The following is a 15,326-nucleotide window of genomic DNA, read 5'->3' on the forward strand; positions in this document are numbered from 1 at the left end:
ATGAAGAGCTGAGCTGAGAATAGAGCATGATCTATATACATGTAGTTGAAGAATGTGGAATTTAGAGTATCACAGTCCTTCTAATGGGCTGTTTCTGCACATATGTCCTTTAGCTTTTAATATGGATGAGGCAGTAAATGAGATGGTGCTACAATACTAGATAACCTGGGGTATGATGGTACCCTGTGGGTTATGGCATTGCTTAACACAGTCTTGTTTTTCAAGATGTACCATTACATACTGCTGTTATGACGGCCAAATGTTAGCGACTGACAACAGCAATCCTAATGCCAATTTATCCCTGTGATGACATGTTTAATGATAATTTTATAAATACATTTTGTATTTCATCAAAAATGGTAATAAAATTTTTATAATTTTTTCCCAAAAATTATATAATTTTACATAGTAATTTGGAAAGAGATAATTTTAATCCACAAATCAGCTCATGATTTATACTTAAATTCTCATCTGTGATAATGTGTAGTGCAGCAGCAACAATGCTGCTGCAGCTGCTGAGCACTGTGGCTGCGCATACATGCACCTTAGCAGCAGGGCATTAGTGTCATACTGTTTAGCACCATAAACAAGAGAAAGATAGAGAAAAAAGATATATTACGAGATTCATATTGGATGTATTTAGCGTGCGTTTAGTGTTGCATTTAGAGTACTGACATTATAATTTGCGTAGAGTGCAAAAATTACTTCACTTAGGTTTTTTGGTAACCCGGGAAACAGTGCTAAAAAAGTAGATGAATAATTCAACAAAATGGCAAATTTGTAGTTGGTATCCAGGGATAACAAATGCTGCATCAAATATGCAGAAACCATTTGAGCATATATGTGTGATGTGTACGTGGTGCATTGGCAAAGATACAGAGCACAGGGGATTACTGTTCTACTGTCATAAAAGCATACAGAGGATTTCTGATAGGTTGGGTATCCATGGAGGCCAAGTTAGATTTCAATATTTTATTAGTCGATTAAAGAATGTGAGACTTTTAAACCTTTAGTATTTTGCGAGTGATTCATTAAGAGCTGTTGTCAAAGTTCTGTAGCAATTTTCACCACCCCAAATATAATTTTGGCTCTATGATATACATACATTGCATTGGGAATGCAGATTTTGTTAAACTCTTTGCACATCATGTAGTGTAGAAAAATCTGCAGTCAGGATTATTTTGAAAAATTTCAAACCAACAAAGCAAGTGAGCTGTGAGGCAAGTTCCCCCAATATAACCTTTACAGTCAAATACCCTCTCATCTGTAATTTGGCATAAACAGTCTTAACACTGAACATAATGCTACCTTGGATCCAATATGCTGCATTTTTTTTTTTTCCACCCATGTCAGGCCTCGAAATAGGATTTTGGAGGGGCAAGGCCATTTAGAAAAGGGCACTTTTTCCAAGAGGCCAGGGCACTTAGGTCAGTCAGAGGGGCACCAAGGCCACATTGGAAAGGGCATGTTGGGTGTTTATACGTGATGTGAATGCCCCATAGAGCTGTATGCTATCTACCATGCTGCTACACTCCAGCAGCGCACGCACGCATGAGATCTCTCCGCAGCAAACGACATTAGGCAGTAGGCCATACGCAATACGATGTAGGTTCTGTAATACAGTACGTTCTCAACTCGTACGCCGCGCTCGCTTTGGAGCACTTCCGGCGCCATTTTGCGTTGAGCATGCGGGCATGAATGCAGAGTGAGAGAGATGGCAATGCTCGCAGCTGTCCGACAGGCCTGGCATTTTTTAGCATGGCTTGCGACCACTTGCTCCGGCCCGCCGCTGCCTAGCTAGTAACTCTATGGCCGCTGCGCTGCGGAGGCAGTCGGGACGGTAAAAGCTGGTCGGGCGTACATGTACGTAGACTTCTACACGTCGTCTCGTATCTCGGAAAGATACTTTGAGTTTGAATCAGATATATTGGGACGCGAGTGAACTGAAGGTATGATATTTGAGATCAGGAAAGTTGTTCAAGCTTATTAAAGTGTAGACTTTGAGAAAGGGCATATTATACGTCATAAATGATAACTTTCATTCTAAAAGGGCACCACGGCCACAAGAAAAAGGACACATTTTTTTTGGCCGTAACTTTGATCAAGGAAAAAAAGGCATTGCGGGCAACGAGAGCGGCACCGACAGCCATGGCCGAGGCCTGCTATGTTCACGGCCATAGCACATTGTGACAGTTTAATTGTTTCTGTTCGTTTCAGTTGGCCGAATTTGTCACTCATATGAACATTATGGACTAGGATGTCGATTGCCTGAGAAGATTTTGATCATATGTTCGTTTGAGTACTCTGAATATCATGGCATCTTCTTCGAACTGTGAACAGGAGAATGTTTTTTTCATCTGATATTGCTGTTAGATATTCCTGATAAATATCCCTTTCATTCACCACCAGCACATAGCCATGACATATCACAAAATATGAATGAATTTCATATTTTCACTTCTCGAAATGGATGATCAATTTTGTAGGCATTATTTTGAATTCAAATAAAACCACTTTTACATATTTTATCATATTTCACTTTTGCCAAAGAGTGAAGAGGCGAAGCTTTCAGGAATAGGTAACAGACATATAGTGGCCATTATTACAAATTTTTATGAAATTAGGGCTGGTACTTTGGAAGATATTATATTTTTCATCGAAAAATTATCTGTAAAGTTTGACCTTGAATATGCGCACAGTGTTTGGATCAATTCTCATATTTGTAAACACAGATAGAAGAATGAATGTGAGATTTATGATGACTTGAGTTGATATCCAAGCTGTGACACTCGAACAATGACATATTAAGCCAAAATACTATGTTTTTGCTTATGATATCTTTAGAAATTGAACAAGCATTGAAATATGAACACTGAACACTTATCATATGACCTTCATGCAGTATAACATGGGCGTGTATCGCACTTTTTTATGCTCAGCAATTTGTAAAAATATAAAAAAATAAGTTCCTATTGCTCAAATTTGCTAAAATTTTCACACAATAGATTTCTACATATGTACAATTCATGGTTAAAAAAACAAGGATATTCAATAAGGGGAAAAGATTCTTTAAAGTAGTCAAATTAGGATATACCTCATTGAAAATACTGAAAAACGGCTGCACTTATTTTACTCAGCATTTGGAAATGGCTCAAAACTCAAAACTGGCTGAACATTTATTGGCAAACAGCGCACCATATTGTAGTGTGTCTTCAGTACTTCCAGGAAAAGCAGAAAAATAAGCTGTTTCTCCATGTATAGCTGTACAGCATGGGTTAAAAGGTCACAATGTCACAAAAATAAGCCAGCATTACACTCCTACCAGGATGGGACTTCAGACCTTATAACTTTCTCCAGCTGAAAGAACCACTGTTTTTTATTGCATGCAAGCAATGCCAGGAAAAAATCCATTAATTTGATACCAAACACATAGGGGTAGACTTAAAATATGGACCTCAAATCTTGATTTTACGTAAGTTGTAAAACGCTTTTTTGACGCATTACGTGGGTTTTGGGGGACTTTTTGGTAATTAATCTTTAATAATTAACAGTAAATGAGAAGAAATTAGCTATTGTCTTACCACATGTGATTACTGATGTCTTAGCATGCTGCATGTGAATTTTTAAGTCAGTTGGTGCATTCTTTTAGAAGTTACAATTTTTTAAAGTGAGAAAGTCATGATTGCATACCCTGATTGTGCTTATCACCCTGTCATTGATAATAATGTCATAGAAAATTGAATTGATAAATTAACATAATTAATCATATTAACACAGTGGGTGTCGGTCAGATACCAATTATTTATGTACAATGTAAACAGGGCACCGGACCACTCCCCCGTTTTTACAAGGCATCTCAAGCTGTGCAAATTTGTATAAGACTGTGTAAGCAGCTTGGGTGATGAGGGAAAGTTGTGTTTATATAGTAAGCGTGGGGTCTGTATGTATGGATACAATGGTGATGTATTAAAATCAATAAGTTGAGTGTATGTAGCCAATCTAAGCTTCATAATGAGGTATTGATGTATACACTGTAGAATGCTAGTAGTGAGAAGATGTAATCACAATTTGTGTGTGGATGTAGTGACTATAATGTTTCATGATTTGAGCTCATTAGACTTAAAATATAGCAAAGATATATTTTTACTTGGTAATTAGGTTCTCTGTGTGTGAATGTCCTTCATCATTTTTAGGCTTCATTATGTTGCCTATACATGATATATCTAGGATTTAGGAAATATGATTTGATGTTCAGCATACTTTAAATAGCAATTAGAAGTTTCATGATTTACCCCTTTGCAGAAGATGTGGAGGAGATGTCCGATGATTGTGTATCTGATGGGTGCATTACGCCCCGTTTTGAAGTTACATAATGATGCCCATGTGTGATGGTAAAAAAATGAATTATGATTGGTATGTAAGTACAATGTATGTGATTAATGTATTCAGTCTAGCTAATTGGACCCTTTTCATCTTCAAGATAAAATGAAGTCATATGGTGTGTTGGTGTATTTTGTCAATACCAGTACGTGGATATGTTGTATAATTTGTTTTCTTTTTTTTTTTTGTCATTGTTTCTTTTTACAGCTGAAGGCAGTGAAGACTGGATCGGTTTCATGGGCGTCTGCTACAGCTTTGTCCTACTTCTACATGGTGAGTGAGCTGATATTTTTAATTCTGCAGAATCAAAATGTGGAATAGTATTTTATACATCAAGCCCCCCCCCCCCCCCCCCCCCCAAAAAAAAAAAAAAAAAAAAAAAATCCGTTTTTATTATCATGGGGTAATTTCATGTAGTGGAAAATGCATGAAAATTTCCACTTTTACCTTTTACAATATATGGCCTTTGCTTGGTATTGGCAAATCCTGGGACAGAACCCAGATACATGTCAGTTTATTTAGCTGGGCAGACACATTTGTGAATGTTGATTGTTGATTTTTTTTTATTTATTTTTTTTTTTTTTGGGGGGGGGCGGGGAGGGAATGGTTTTTCTGTCATGATCAGAAGACACACAGAAGATACTATGTCATGTATCAGGCTTCAGCATTTAATTGCTTCTTTACAAATGTACATGTCTGATTGCCATAGCAAATTTGACTTGCCACTCTTTTACAATATATCACGACTTGTATAAATCATGATTATTACACTTAACTAAGAATTAATAAGCCAATGTTCAATGGTCATTTGTCCTACAAATACCTTGATGAATGCACAATCCTGTTAGCCTGGATGCGATTCGTTCGTGTCAGATATTTCTCAAATTATCCTCAAAATTATGGAGGACAGCTTCTATCACATTTTTTCTGCACTGTGTGCAAAGTGATGGAACTACTCTCCAGGTCAGGAGAGGCAAATAATGCAGGTTTATTTCTTGGCTTCAATTATTCTAGGACGTTTCTCACTGGCTGCTAAAATTTTGTTACCTGGTAATATTACTTTCAGGTCTCAGCATGGGGCGGCTACGTGTTCATTATCAACCTTATTCCTCTACATGTATGTGTGCTTCTACTCATGGGGAGGTACTCCAATCGTATATACGTGGGTAAGTGTGAACAGTATGCATGCTACATTCTAAAGCAGGAATAAGGAGAAGGGTGTACCATCACAAAGTAGTGATTGAATGGACAGACAGTCGCATTGTCCCTTTGTTGACTGAGGTCTTCGTAGAAATGTTTACCCGTTGAGGAAGAGTCCTGAGTATACTCTGGCAGGGGTCTATGGGAAATGCGTGTTGTAGTAAAATCAGCCCGTCCTCAATGGGTTAATGTGTGAGGAGTTTATTCAGAGTGTAATAATGAGTCCTCACATCCATACAATACTTTCATAGTAAGTTTTGATGTTTATTATTTAAGCAGGTTTGGTTTGTACGCTCTGATTCTTGACCTCTGCAAGGAATAGTTGTGATGTAAAACAGTTTATGTGTGTGGGAAGAGCTTTTGTCCTATTGTGGTAATCTGTAAACAAATTTGGAAAAAAAAAAATTTTTCAAAGAAGATTTTCTTTTCAAGAATTTTCCACATTATTCTACTAAGTTTCTGAATGAGGATGCAATGTGATGATGTAACATGCACTACAGATGCAAGGTATTTTCCAGTCTCTATTTATTGCATGCCATAATGAAGAGTATGGCATTTGTGCTGAAACCAGGAATTTAATGTGACCAGCACAATGTAACATCCTATTCATCACAGAACACTCGGCAGTTACGTCTCTGGTGTGCGTACAAGAAAGAGACTGCAATATGATACCATCTTGTCATTAAAGGCAGATTGTCTGTTTCCCTTGAGCTGGTCTGTGTATGTGCATGTGGTACACAATTTTCATGAGATTCTCATCTGCAAAATATACACTGACGTATCACTATCATCTTCGGAGCTCGGCACTTTTTTGTGGTGGCCCATTCAGGCCAATTGTGGTGGCTAAAACAGGAAATGTAGTGGCCCTAAGTTATCAGAAAGGTAGCAATCCATTTTAAATCTTAAGTGTCCGACACTGCTACCAAAAGATGGCCTTTTTGGAAATTTACTGGCCAGACATCAACTTTAAGTGGCCACAGGCCACCACTATTGTTGAGCCCTGCTCATCATCATCATCAAATTTATTATTATCAAATATCATTGTCATCGCGATGTTTCAGCATTCTGCACATACTACGTGCTGGGGACATTACTGTCCATGCAAGTGCCGTTTGTTGGATTTCAGCCTGTCCGAACCAGTGAACACATGGCCGCTGCTGGTGAGTGAAGTTTTAGAGAACATCAAGACATAGTGCTTTCCATAGACTTTTTTTTTTCCACCTTAGCCTGCGACCCTTTCTTGTAAGCCTGTCAAATTCCATGGAATTTCATCTTTTGGCAAGTTGTATACATCTTACTGTCAGCAAAGAAAAATTAGAATGATCTGTCTTGTTTATTTGTTTGTTTTCTGTGAGTGTTTAAGTTGTCTTCCAGTGGTTTATTAGACAAATGTTATGGATTCCTCTTGAAATGTTTAGATTAGTTGTGATGCAATATCTTATGTGGATCAGTTGTCCATTTTGAATCCACAAATTGTTTGTTTTTGTGTGGTTCAGAAATATGTATTTTATGCTCCACTCCACATAGAGAATTTGGTTGCAGTGTTTCACCGTGATATGGCATTTGCATAACCTTGTCTCCTATGTCCAAAGCTTTTAAAGTAGATATGAAGTTATTTGATTCCATTTTTTTCTGTGATATTTTGTTCATTTGTTTTGTTTGTTGTTTCGTACACATCTATGGAGCAACCTTGTCCGAGGATCTGAAACTGATTGTTTTTCTCTGCATATTCAGGGACATTTGTGCTTCTACAAGCTTTTGCCTTCTTGAGATATATCCAAGACTTCTTGACCAAGCAAGAGTTCCGCTCACTCTTCTTCTTTGGCGTGATCGGAACAGCGGGAATCACTTTTTGTGCTGTCGTGTTCCTGACATATGCTGGTAAGTGTGCCAAAAAGGAATTAGTACTGGTAAGAAGGATATCCGGTGTGTTGACAAAATGAATAATTACAAGACTTGCAAAAATAATGATAATGTCTATGAGTAGAGTGCATTGGCAGTGTGCAAGGGTACTGAAATTACATTTGGCTGTTCTGCCAGACAGATGTCATGGTAATCAAGGGAAAAGTTTAAGGTCTCTGTATTTGCATTAACCCTAACTAGGTCGGGGGGGGGGGGGGCCTCCGAGGCCCCCCCTCGATGTTCCGCGCGATGTATCGCTATCGCGAAAAGCTATCGCCGCGACGTGTCATGACTTTTTTCTTTCGAGTCTCCCGCATCTTTTGACACCAAATTTGCGATCCCCGGTGCGCGGTTCCGAAGTTGCGCATAAATATGTACGTGAATGTCAGACCAAAAATTGCTCAAAAACATGAATTCGTGTACAATTTCAATGCAAACTGTGCTTACAGGCAAATTTCATAAAAGCATGATTATTTTGGGGTCTTGTTGATTAAAATCAATTAATAACATATTTTCTTGTTCGGAACAATGTCGCGGACAAATATCATCGAAAAAACAATGAAAAACAAACTCGAAAAAACAAAGAAATACATAAGAAATTCAAAAAACGATAAAATACTTAAGAAATTTTTTCTTCTTATAGCACAATTTTTTTCTCTTACATTTGCTAAGGACACTAAAAAGAATATTTACACAAAAAATGTGCCTGTTTTGAGCTTTATTTAGTGATTTATACCAAATTGTCTGATTTCATGCATCGTTATGCATAAATTAGCATAGTTTAGCATAAATGATAATTTAAAAAAGTAATAAATTCATGGTACTTTAGATTACATCATAGGCAATGTGTGTGCCAATTTTCGTCACGATCGCACGGTCGACAGCCGAGATCTGTTGTTGGAGCCACCTGTGTAGAATACCCATCATCCCAAAATAACAACAAATCCCAACGAGTTGTTGATAATGTGTAAATTCAGCCTTGGTGGGGCGTAGATAAAGAAGATGCTATGAATGAACACACGACAAAGTAAACTAGAAAGCAACGTATAATACAAAAGAAATGAAAGGACAAGTCCACCTTCATATACATAATGGATTGAGTGAATGCAGCAATATCAGTAGAACACATCAGTGGAAGTTTGGGGAAAATCGGACAATCCGTTCAAAAGTTATGAATTTTTAAAGTATCTGCGTAGTCACTGCTGGATGAGAAGACTACTATAGTGTATGATGTCATATGCGTACAACCATATAAAGAAAATAAAAAGAGAATTTCACAAAACTTTACTTTTTGAATTAAGTGCACATTTCTTCGACTTGTTACTGACATATGTTAAGAGTAATATTATTCCCTCTGCCTTCTGAAAGAGAGAAGTCAAGTGTTCTTTTGTTATGCGAGAAAAGTGAGAATATGTTGAATTTTCTTTATTCTTTCTTTATATCATTGTACTCATGTGACATCACAAGCTATAGTAGTCTTCTCATCCAGCCTTGAGTGAGCAGAAACTTTAAAAATTCATAACTTTTGAACGGATTGTCCGATTTTCCTCAAACTCTCAATGATGTGCTCTACTGATGTTGCTGCATTCATTCAACCCACAAATCTATGAAGGTGAACTTGTCCTTTAACAATACTTTTCATTGTTAGTGACCCATTGCAGATTTTCATTATAGAAACAATACCCATGCATAAATCCAATACACTGTTCACAGTGAAATTTGTAGCCATTGCGTAACAATGTATTGATGAGTGAAAGGGGTTAGTCGCAATTCAAAATGGCTGCCGCGATGTTGTACAGAAAAGTCATTGTGCTATTTTATGTCAATGCTATGTTGTTTTTTTTCTTGGATGCTCTTCTGTGTAGACTAGGACCTGGGCCCCGTCTTATAAAGCCTTCAAATCAATCACAAGTCCCCAAATCAATCGCAACTTGCATTGCAGCTCACAAGAAACTTGTGATTGATTTCTTTCACAAGTCTTTATAAGACAGGCCCCTGTTATTGGTAGAGCCCACATTTTATGCAGATTTCTAAAATTGCCAGAATACATTCTCTGCAGGTTATGTGGCGCCATGGAGCGGAAGATTCTACTCTCTCTACGACACAGGGTAAGTTTTCACAAAACAGTGGTATTATTCGCAACTGCAGAGGCAAGTCAAATGAGCTGATGATGTCATTACCTCACAGCACTCCTTTTGGTTAAATTTCATAATAATATTGTTAAATCATCCTGCTTTGGATTGATAATAAAGCACAAGCAGCTTCTACCCTATCCCCTTAAAATCATAATTATGAAGGTATTGCAGCACAACAAAATTCTGATGCAAATGATGCATATCTTTCCTTGGATATCATGTCAAAAAAATGGCATTTGATGGAGATTTGGGTAAAGATTACAGTACTGGAAAACTTGTGGAGATGTGACATCATTTTGTGAAACTTTGATATTCAATAACTTTCTAATATATGGTTTGATTTGATGAAATCTCTACCAATCTATTAGGCTGATTTAATTCTATTTTCTATTTTGTAGCCAATTTGAATGTGAAATGAAGTTACACTGTAATGGACCAACTACAACACCATTTATCTTATTACTAGTTACCCATTCATACAATGTGTGGGTACTGGGAGAGGACTCTCATAGGTAGTGGGATGCCTTCTGTTAATATACAAATGATGCACAGGATAGAGTGCGTTAGTGGAGATGTAGCGCACTCGAGGGTATTTACAATTGTGAAACATGCACGAGGCGAAGCCGAGTGCATGTGCTATACTTATCAGAACTTCAATAATTCAGCACAAAAACTGATCACCAGTCGTTCTTAAGTCGTTCGTAACTTTAAGAACGGCGTTATGAAACATCCCCCTGGTCTTTAAGGAAAATTTCCCTTGAACTATTCATAGGCTTTACAACCAAGTGTAATGTCTCTGTCCATTCAGCTACGCCAAGATCCACATTCCAATCATAGCGTCGGTGTCTGAGCACCAGCCGACGACCTGGGTGTCCTTTTTCTTTGACCTTCACATCCTGGTCTGCACCTTTCCGGCTGGACTCTGGTTCGTCATCAAGGAGATCAATGATGAACGTGTCTTCAGTGAGTTAACCCTTTGTATGCTTTGAGGTGCCAATTGTCACAGAAAACCTCATAGCATAGTATGCATTCTTTAAAGTCCCTGGCACAGACAGGGTAATGCCTCATTTTATTTAAAAGCTAAAGGAGAAAGTGCCAAACAATTTGGGAAATGGGGAAATTGTGATAGCCCCTCATGATGTGCCCCGCACAGCTGGTAGCCATTGACATCATCAACTAGGCACATCTAGTCTTTGAGGTCAAGAAGAAGACAAAGTGCAGTGGGGTTTATGAAATTTAAAAGTGCCGTTAGGTTTTCATCATTAGCACATAGCTCTCTCGAGCATATCTTGTAAGCGTTGCAGCCAAGATTTCCTTTCAGAAAAGGATGCCAATAATGGTCTTTACAGCTTTGTGTTGGAAAGCCTTCAAAAAGGCTAGTACCATTGCAATATTTCCTTTTTTGTTAACCACATAATCCTCTTGAGGTACAATGTGATATGGTGGCTGTTGTGCGAGCAATCTGAGAAGCAAGGGAGGTGAGAAGAGTAAAATTCGCCATGAATATATATGATAAGGTTTGAATAGGCTTGCAGTCAAGTGTATATGAGGGTTTTGTTTGCTTGATTGATTCTTATTCTGCTATAGGAAGTCAACAAAGGAAATGTAAATCAGTCATACTTCATATGCTTACATGAAAAAAGATATGCTGATGGACAAGAAATACCACAGGTGTAAATTGCTGGTCACATGTATTCAGTGTATATCACCATCTTTGGTCTGTCTCCGTACAGTCACCTTGTATGCCTTGAGTGCCGTGTACTTTGCCGGGGTCATGGTGCGTCTGATGCTGACCCTCACCCCAGTGGTCTGCATCCTGGCGGCCATCGCCATCAGCAAGACCCTCAACGAGTACCTGGTCGACGAACTGCCCAAGAAGTCGCAGTCGGCCGAGGACGAGGATGACGAGGATGAGGAAGACAATGACCGCAAGAACAGGAAGTACTATGACAAGGTGAGCGACTCCCTGACCCATAGGGATATGATGCATTACACCATACCCCAGGGTATTGTCGTATTCCGGGCACCCTGGGTACTGTCATATCCCGGGCTATAGCATTGTATAGTGCCATCTCGTGTTTGTAAAATGTACAGTTACACATTGTCATCATTCAATCAAAGCAATCAGCGATAATGATCCCAGTGCAAATTCAGGCATCTTATGACGTTATTCTTTAACAACAAACTGTCAGCAAATGATATCAACTAGGCACACTGTGCCATATGAAGAGGAAGAAGAAGGAGAAGAAGTAGAAATGTGTTGATATGCGTTTGCCTTCATTGTATTTTGTGAATTGATTAAATACTATTTGAAGTGTGGGGATGCCACTTGCTAGTTTAGAGGTGTTCTATATTCAGTTCTGTGTAGTTAAGTTTTTACTTGTGTAGATGTGAAGTGCAATCAACTTTCTGAGATCAAATTTTGAAAGTTTAAAAGATTATTGCTCTCAGTTTTGTGTGTCCCAATATTCTTGTGGAGCTGTAGCCAGTTCTGTGTTGCCAACATTTTCTCCTGTATAATTTTTTTTACACCCTCCTCTCAATGTTTTGTTTTGTTTTTGTTTTTCTATTGTAGACATGTGTCATAATTTGTTTTGGTGGTGTTTTATTTTTCTCACGTGTGCACAACAAGTCAAGTCTGTGTGGTAGTATTGGTGTTGAATATCTGCAATCTGCTGCTTGTACCCTTTCACAGGCTGGGAAGATCCGTCGCATCAAGACGGACAAGGGGAAGGAGGAGGAGGGGATGGGGGGAAACCTCAAGGGTTTCGTGGTGGTGGCAATCATCATGACCCTGATGCTGTTCTCTGTACATTGTACCTGGGTCACCAGCAACGCTTACTCCTCACCCAGCATCGTTCTTGCCTCTCACAACCAGGACGGGTAGGTGGTCTCTGCCCAATCAGGGGTACTGTAAAACCACAAGTTTTCGCATCCATTTTGATATCGTGAATTTCGCGAGAGCCAAGATTCGGCATATTAAAATGCATGCAAAAATTCTTGTGTACACTATAATGCATTGGATGCCAGTGGCAATTTGCAAAAATTTCATGCCGTGAAAAGGCTGTCGGCTCCAATTCGCAAAAATTTCATGCTGCAAATATTTCATGCTGTAGTACACTGCTTGATGCAAAGACTTCTGTTGTATTTACGTGAAGTGGTGCTTGCTTAACATGGCATTGGAACATTAGGTGTTCTTTGATGTGATGCATCACGCGTTCCCCCGGGGTACCACGTTGTGTAGCGCCACCTCACGTCCACTCGAGGACAGCCGCAGAGAAATGCATGCACTGTGTGTGCGTTTACATCGTCATTCCCATGCTACTGCATGTTATACATGCTTGTACTATGCATGCATGGCACGCTGTGCTAGCAATAGCGTGTGCTTCAGTACAGTACAGTGCAGTGTAGTGGCTAGCGCGCGCTAGCTCCAGCACTAAAATAATTTCCACTCTTTGGCAACCCAGGGTACAACCTTTTAAATAATTCAACAAAATGGCTGATTTTTATTTGGTACCCCGGGATACCATTTATGTCATCACAGACCTACCAAGTCTCACGCATTGTGAGTGAGACTCAAGCATTTAGGGTCTGTCTCACGATCTCACGCATGACACCCATTTTTCTCACGCATTGGGAGCATAGCTTAAAGGATTAAAGTGAGAGTTGCAATTGAAGGCATATTTCCTTTTTGTCTTTCAAAATAAGTAAAAAATAGTCACTTAAGTATGCACCAGCTTGCACCATTAAGTGCTAAAGATTGAAAAAGCTCCCTACCATGGGAGGGCGGATACCCCCCTCCCAATCCCCTCCCCTCGCTCAGTCGCTTCACTCGCTCACTCATGCCCATGCGCGCACGCGCCGAGATGCTGAGTCATGAAAATCTCACTCATAAAAATATTTTGAACTTGGCATCTATGTCATCATGTATAGAAATGAATTGCAAGTCAGTCTGTGCTGGTTACAAATGGAACAACATCACTTTGACCAGACACATATTCTATATGTATATATGCTTCGTGTTAGGCAGATATGGTAAACAAAAAAATCATTTTGAAATAACTTTGCGTCTTCATTTCTTTTCTTTTTTTTTGGGGGGGGGGGGGGAGGGGCGGAGGGTGTTTCACACATTCCAGATCAAATCATCGTCGCATGAGACATTATCAAAATGAGGAATATGGCATTAGTGTCCTTCTTCTCCTTCTTCTTCTTCTTCCTCCTCCTCCTGTATTGTGCAGAAGCTCCGGAGAGTAAACTTGCTCATGTATGGTCGGCTCTCACACGTAAAAGACATGAGACTCGAGGCATAGAAAGATGCCACTTGCTCTGTTCTGCATTCAGTTCTGTGTGGGCAAATTTTTACTCATTTAGATGTGTAGTGCATTCAATAGTCTCCATGTGAACAGTCAAGCACACTTGCAATATTGTTCAATGTCAATCTAGTTTGATATGCCCTTATAACCCTTGTAACTTAGTGCAGTATTCTCTCAAGTGTAAACTGATGTTGTTGTGTTTAGATCTCGTGTGATTCTAGACGACTTCCGAGAGGCCTACTACTGGCTGCGTAAGAATACTGACGACCACGTGCGTGTCATGTCGTGGTGGGACTATGGCTATCAAATAGCAGGCATGGGCAACAAGACGACACTAGTGGACAACAATACATGGAACAATAGTCATATAGCATTGGTAAGTCAAGTTTAAATGATTTCATGTTTACACCAATAGGTGGAACAGTAGTCTATAGCTTTGGTAAGTCAAGTTTTGACACAAGTGTCCAGCAATATGTGGACCAGTAGCCAGTAGCATTGGTATTTACTTTTGACACCTTCAGTTTTTCCAGCAATACATGGGATAACAGTCTCATCATCCCTGGGGTGACAAAAATCTTGTTTCTCAAAATCATGAATTTTCAGGAGAGCGAAAAAAAAGTTTAAATTTTGCATCAGTTTTGACATCAAATAATGTAGAAATATTGTTCATGGATTACATTGATAATTATTCCCTTTTTAAACTCAAATAAGTTCTTTTGTTGTTTAGAGTTGAGATAGGAGATTTTTCAACATATGCTAAATGAGATAGAAGTTCCCATCACCCCAGGGATGATACAGCACCCTCAAGTCAAGTTTTTGGTGTTTCCAAGGTTTCAGCAACTTGTGGAACAATAGTTGTAGAGCATTGGAGAGTCAAGTTTTGACACTTGCTAAGTTTTAATTTTTAATTTTGTGAAACAGTAGTCATATAGCATTGGCAAGTCAAAAGCAAATCGTCGCTGGGGCGACAAGACCTCATATCAACAAAATGTCAAATGTTCAGGAGAGCCAAAAAACATGGCGGCCAAAGCACTAGAGCAAATGGGAAAGCCTTTCCTTTGACATGCAGTGGTGGCTTCATTTTTGGAGTAAGACAGTTGGGATTCGGACAGGACATCACTTAACCTATTATTTGACCATTGTTCCAAAAAAGTCATTTTTACCAAAATTTCAGATACGCGGTCTTGTCACCCCAGCGACGAAGTGTTCTGACAGATACAATCTGCTGATCTAGCTGAAGTATGTTAACACTGAAATCATTTGACTTCTTTACTACAGCGGACTCCCATTATAACAAAGTCCTGGGGACCGGCAGTTTTCTTTCGTTATATAGAAACTTCGTTATAACCAAACAAATGAACAATAAAAAACAAAGGGCAGATAATTTTGCGGCCTG

The 15,326-nt window shown here is 39.0% G+C and overlaps 1 protein-coding gene across 1 annotated transcript in view; it reads left to right on the top strand.

The window, feature by feature from the left end:
- The window catches only part of LOC139730580 (dolichyl-diphosphooligosaccharide--protein glycosyltransferase subunit STT3B-like), a 30,457-nt gene that overhangs the window by 10,007 nt on the left and 5,124 nt on the right, over window positions 1-15,326 (top strand). Inside the window, exons 6-14 of the mRNA XM_071641433.1 lie at window positions 4,588-4,653; window positions 5,447-5,546; window positions 6,642-6,740; window positions 7,315-7,461; window positions 9,542-9,590; window positions 10,426-10,580; window positions 11,351-11,571; window positions 12,313-12,500; window positions 14,135-14,306. Of these exons, the coding sequence (XP_071497534.1) occupies window positions 4,588-4,653; window positions 5,447-5,546; window positions 6,642-6,740; window positions 7,315-7,461; window positions 9,542-9,590; window positions 10,426-10,580; window positions 11,351-11,571; window positions 12,313-12,500; window positions 14,135-14,306 (1,197 nt within the window). The remainder of the gene's footprint in view (window positions 1-4,587; window positions 4,654-5,446; window positions 5,547-6,641; window positions 6,741-7,314; window positions 7,462-9,541; window positions 9,591-10,425; window positions 10,581-11,350; window positions 11,572-12,312; window positions 12,501-14,134; window positions 14,307-15,326) is intronic.

Source organism: Diadema antillarum, unplaced genomic scaffold (assembly GCF_040938485.1).
Source record: "Diadema antillarum isolate AM-2024a unplaced genomic scaffold, OU_Dant_1.0 seq00000321_RagTag, whole genome shotgun sequence".
Lineage (NCBI taxonomy): Eukaryota > Metazoa > Echinodermata > Echinoidea > Diadematoida > Diadematidae > Diadema > Diadema antillarum.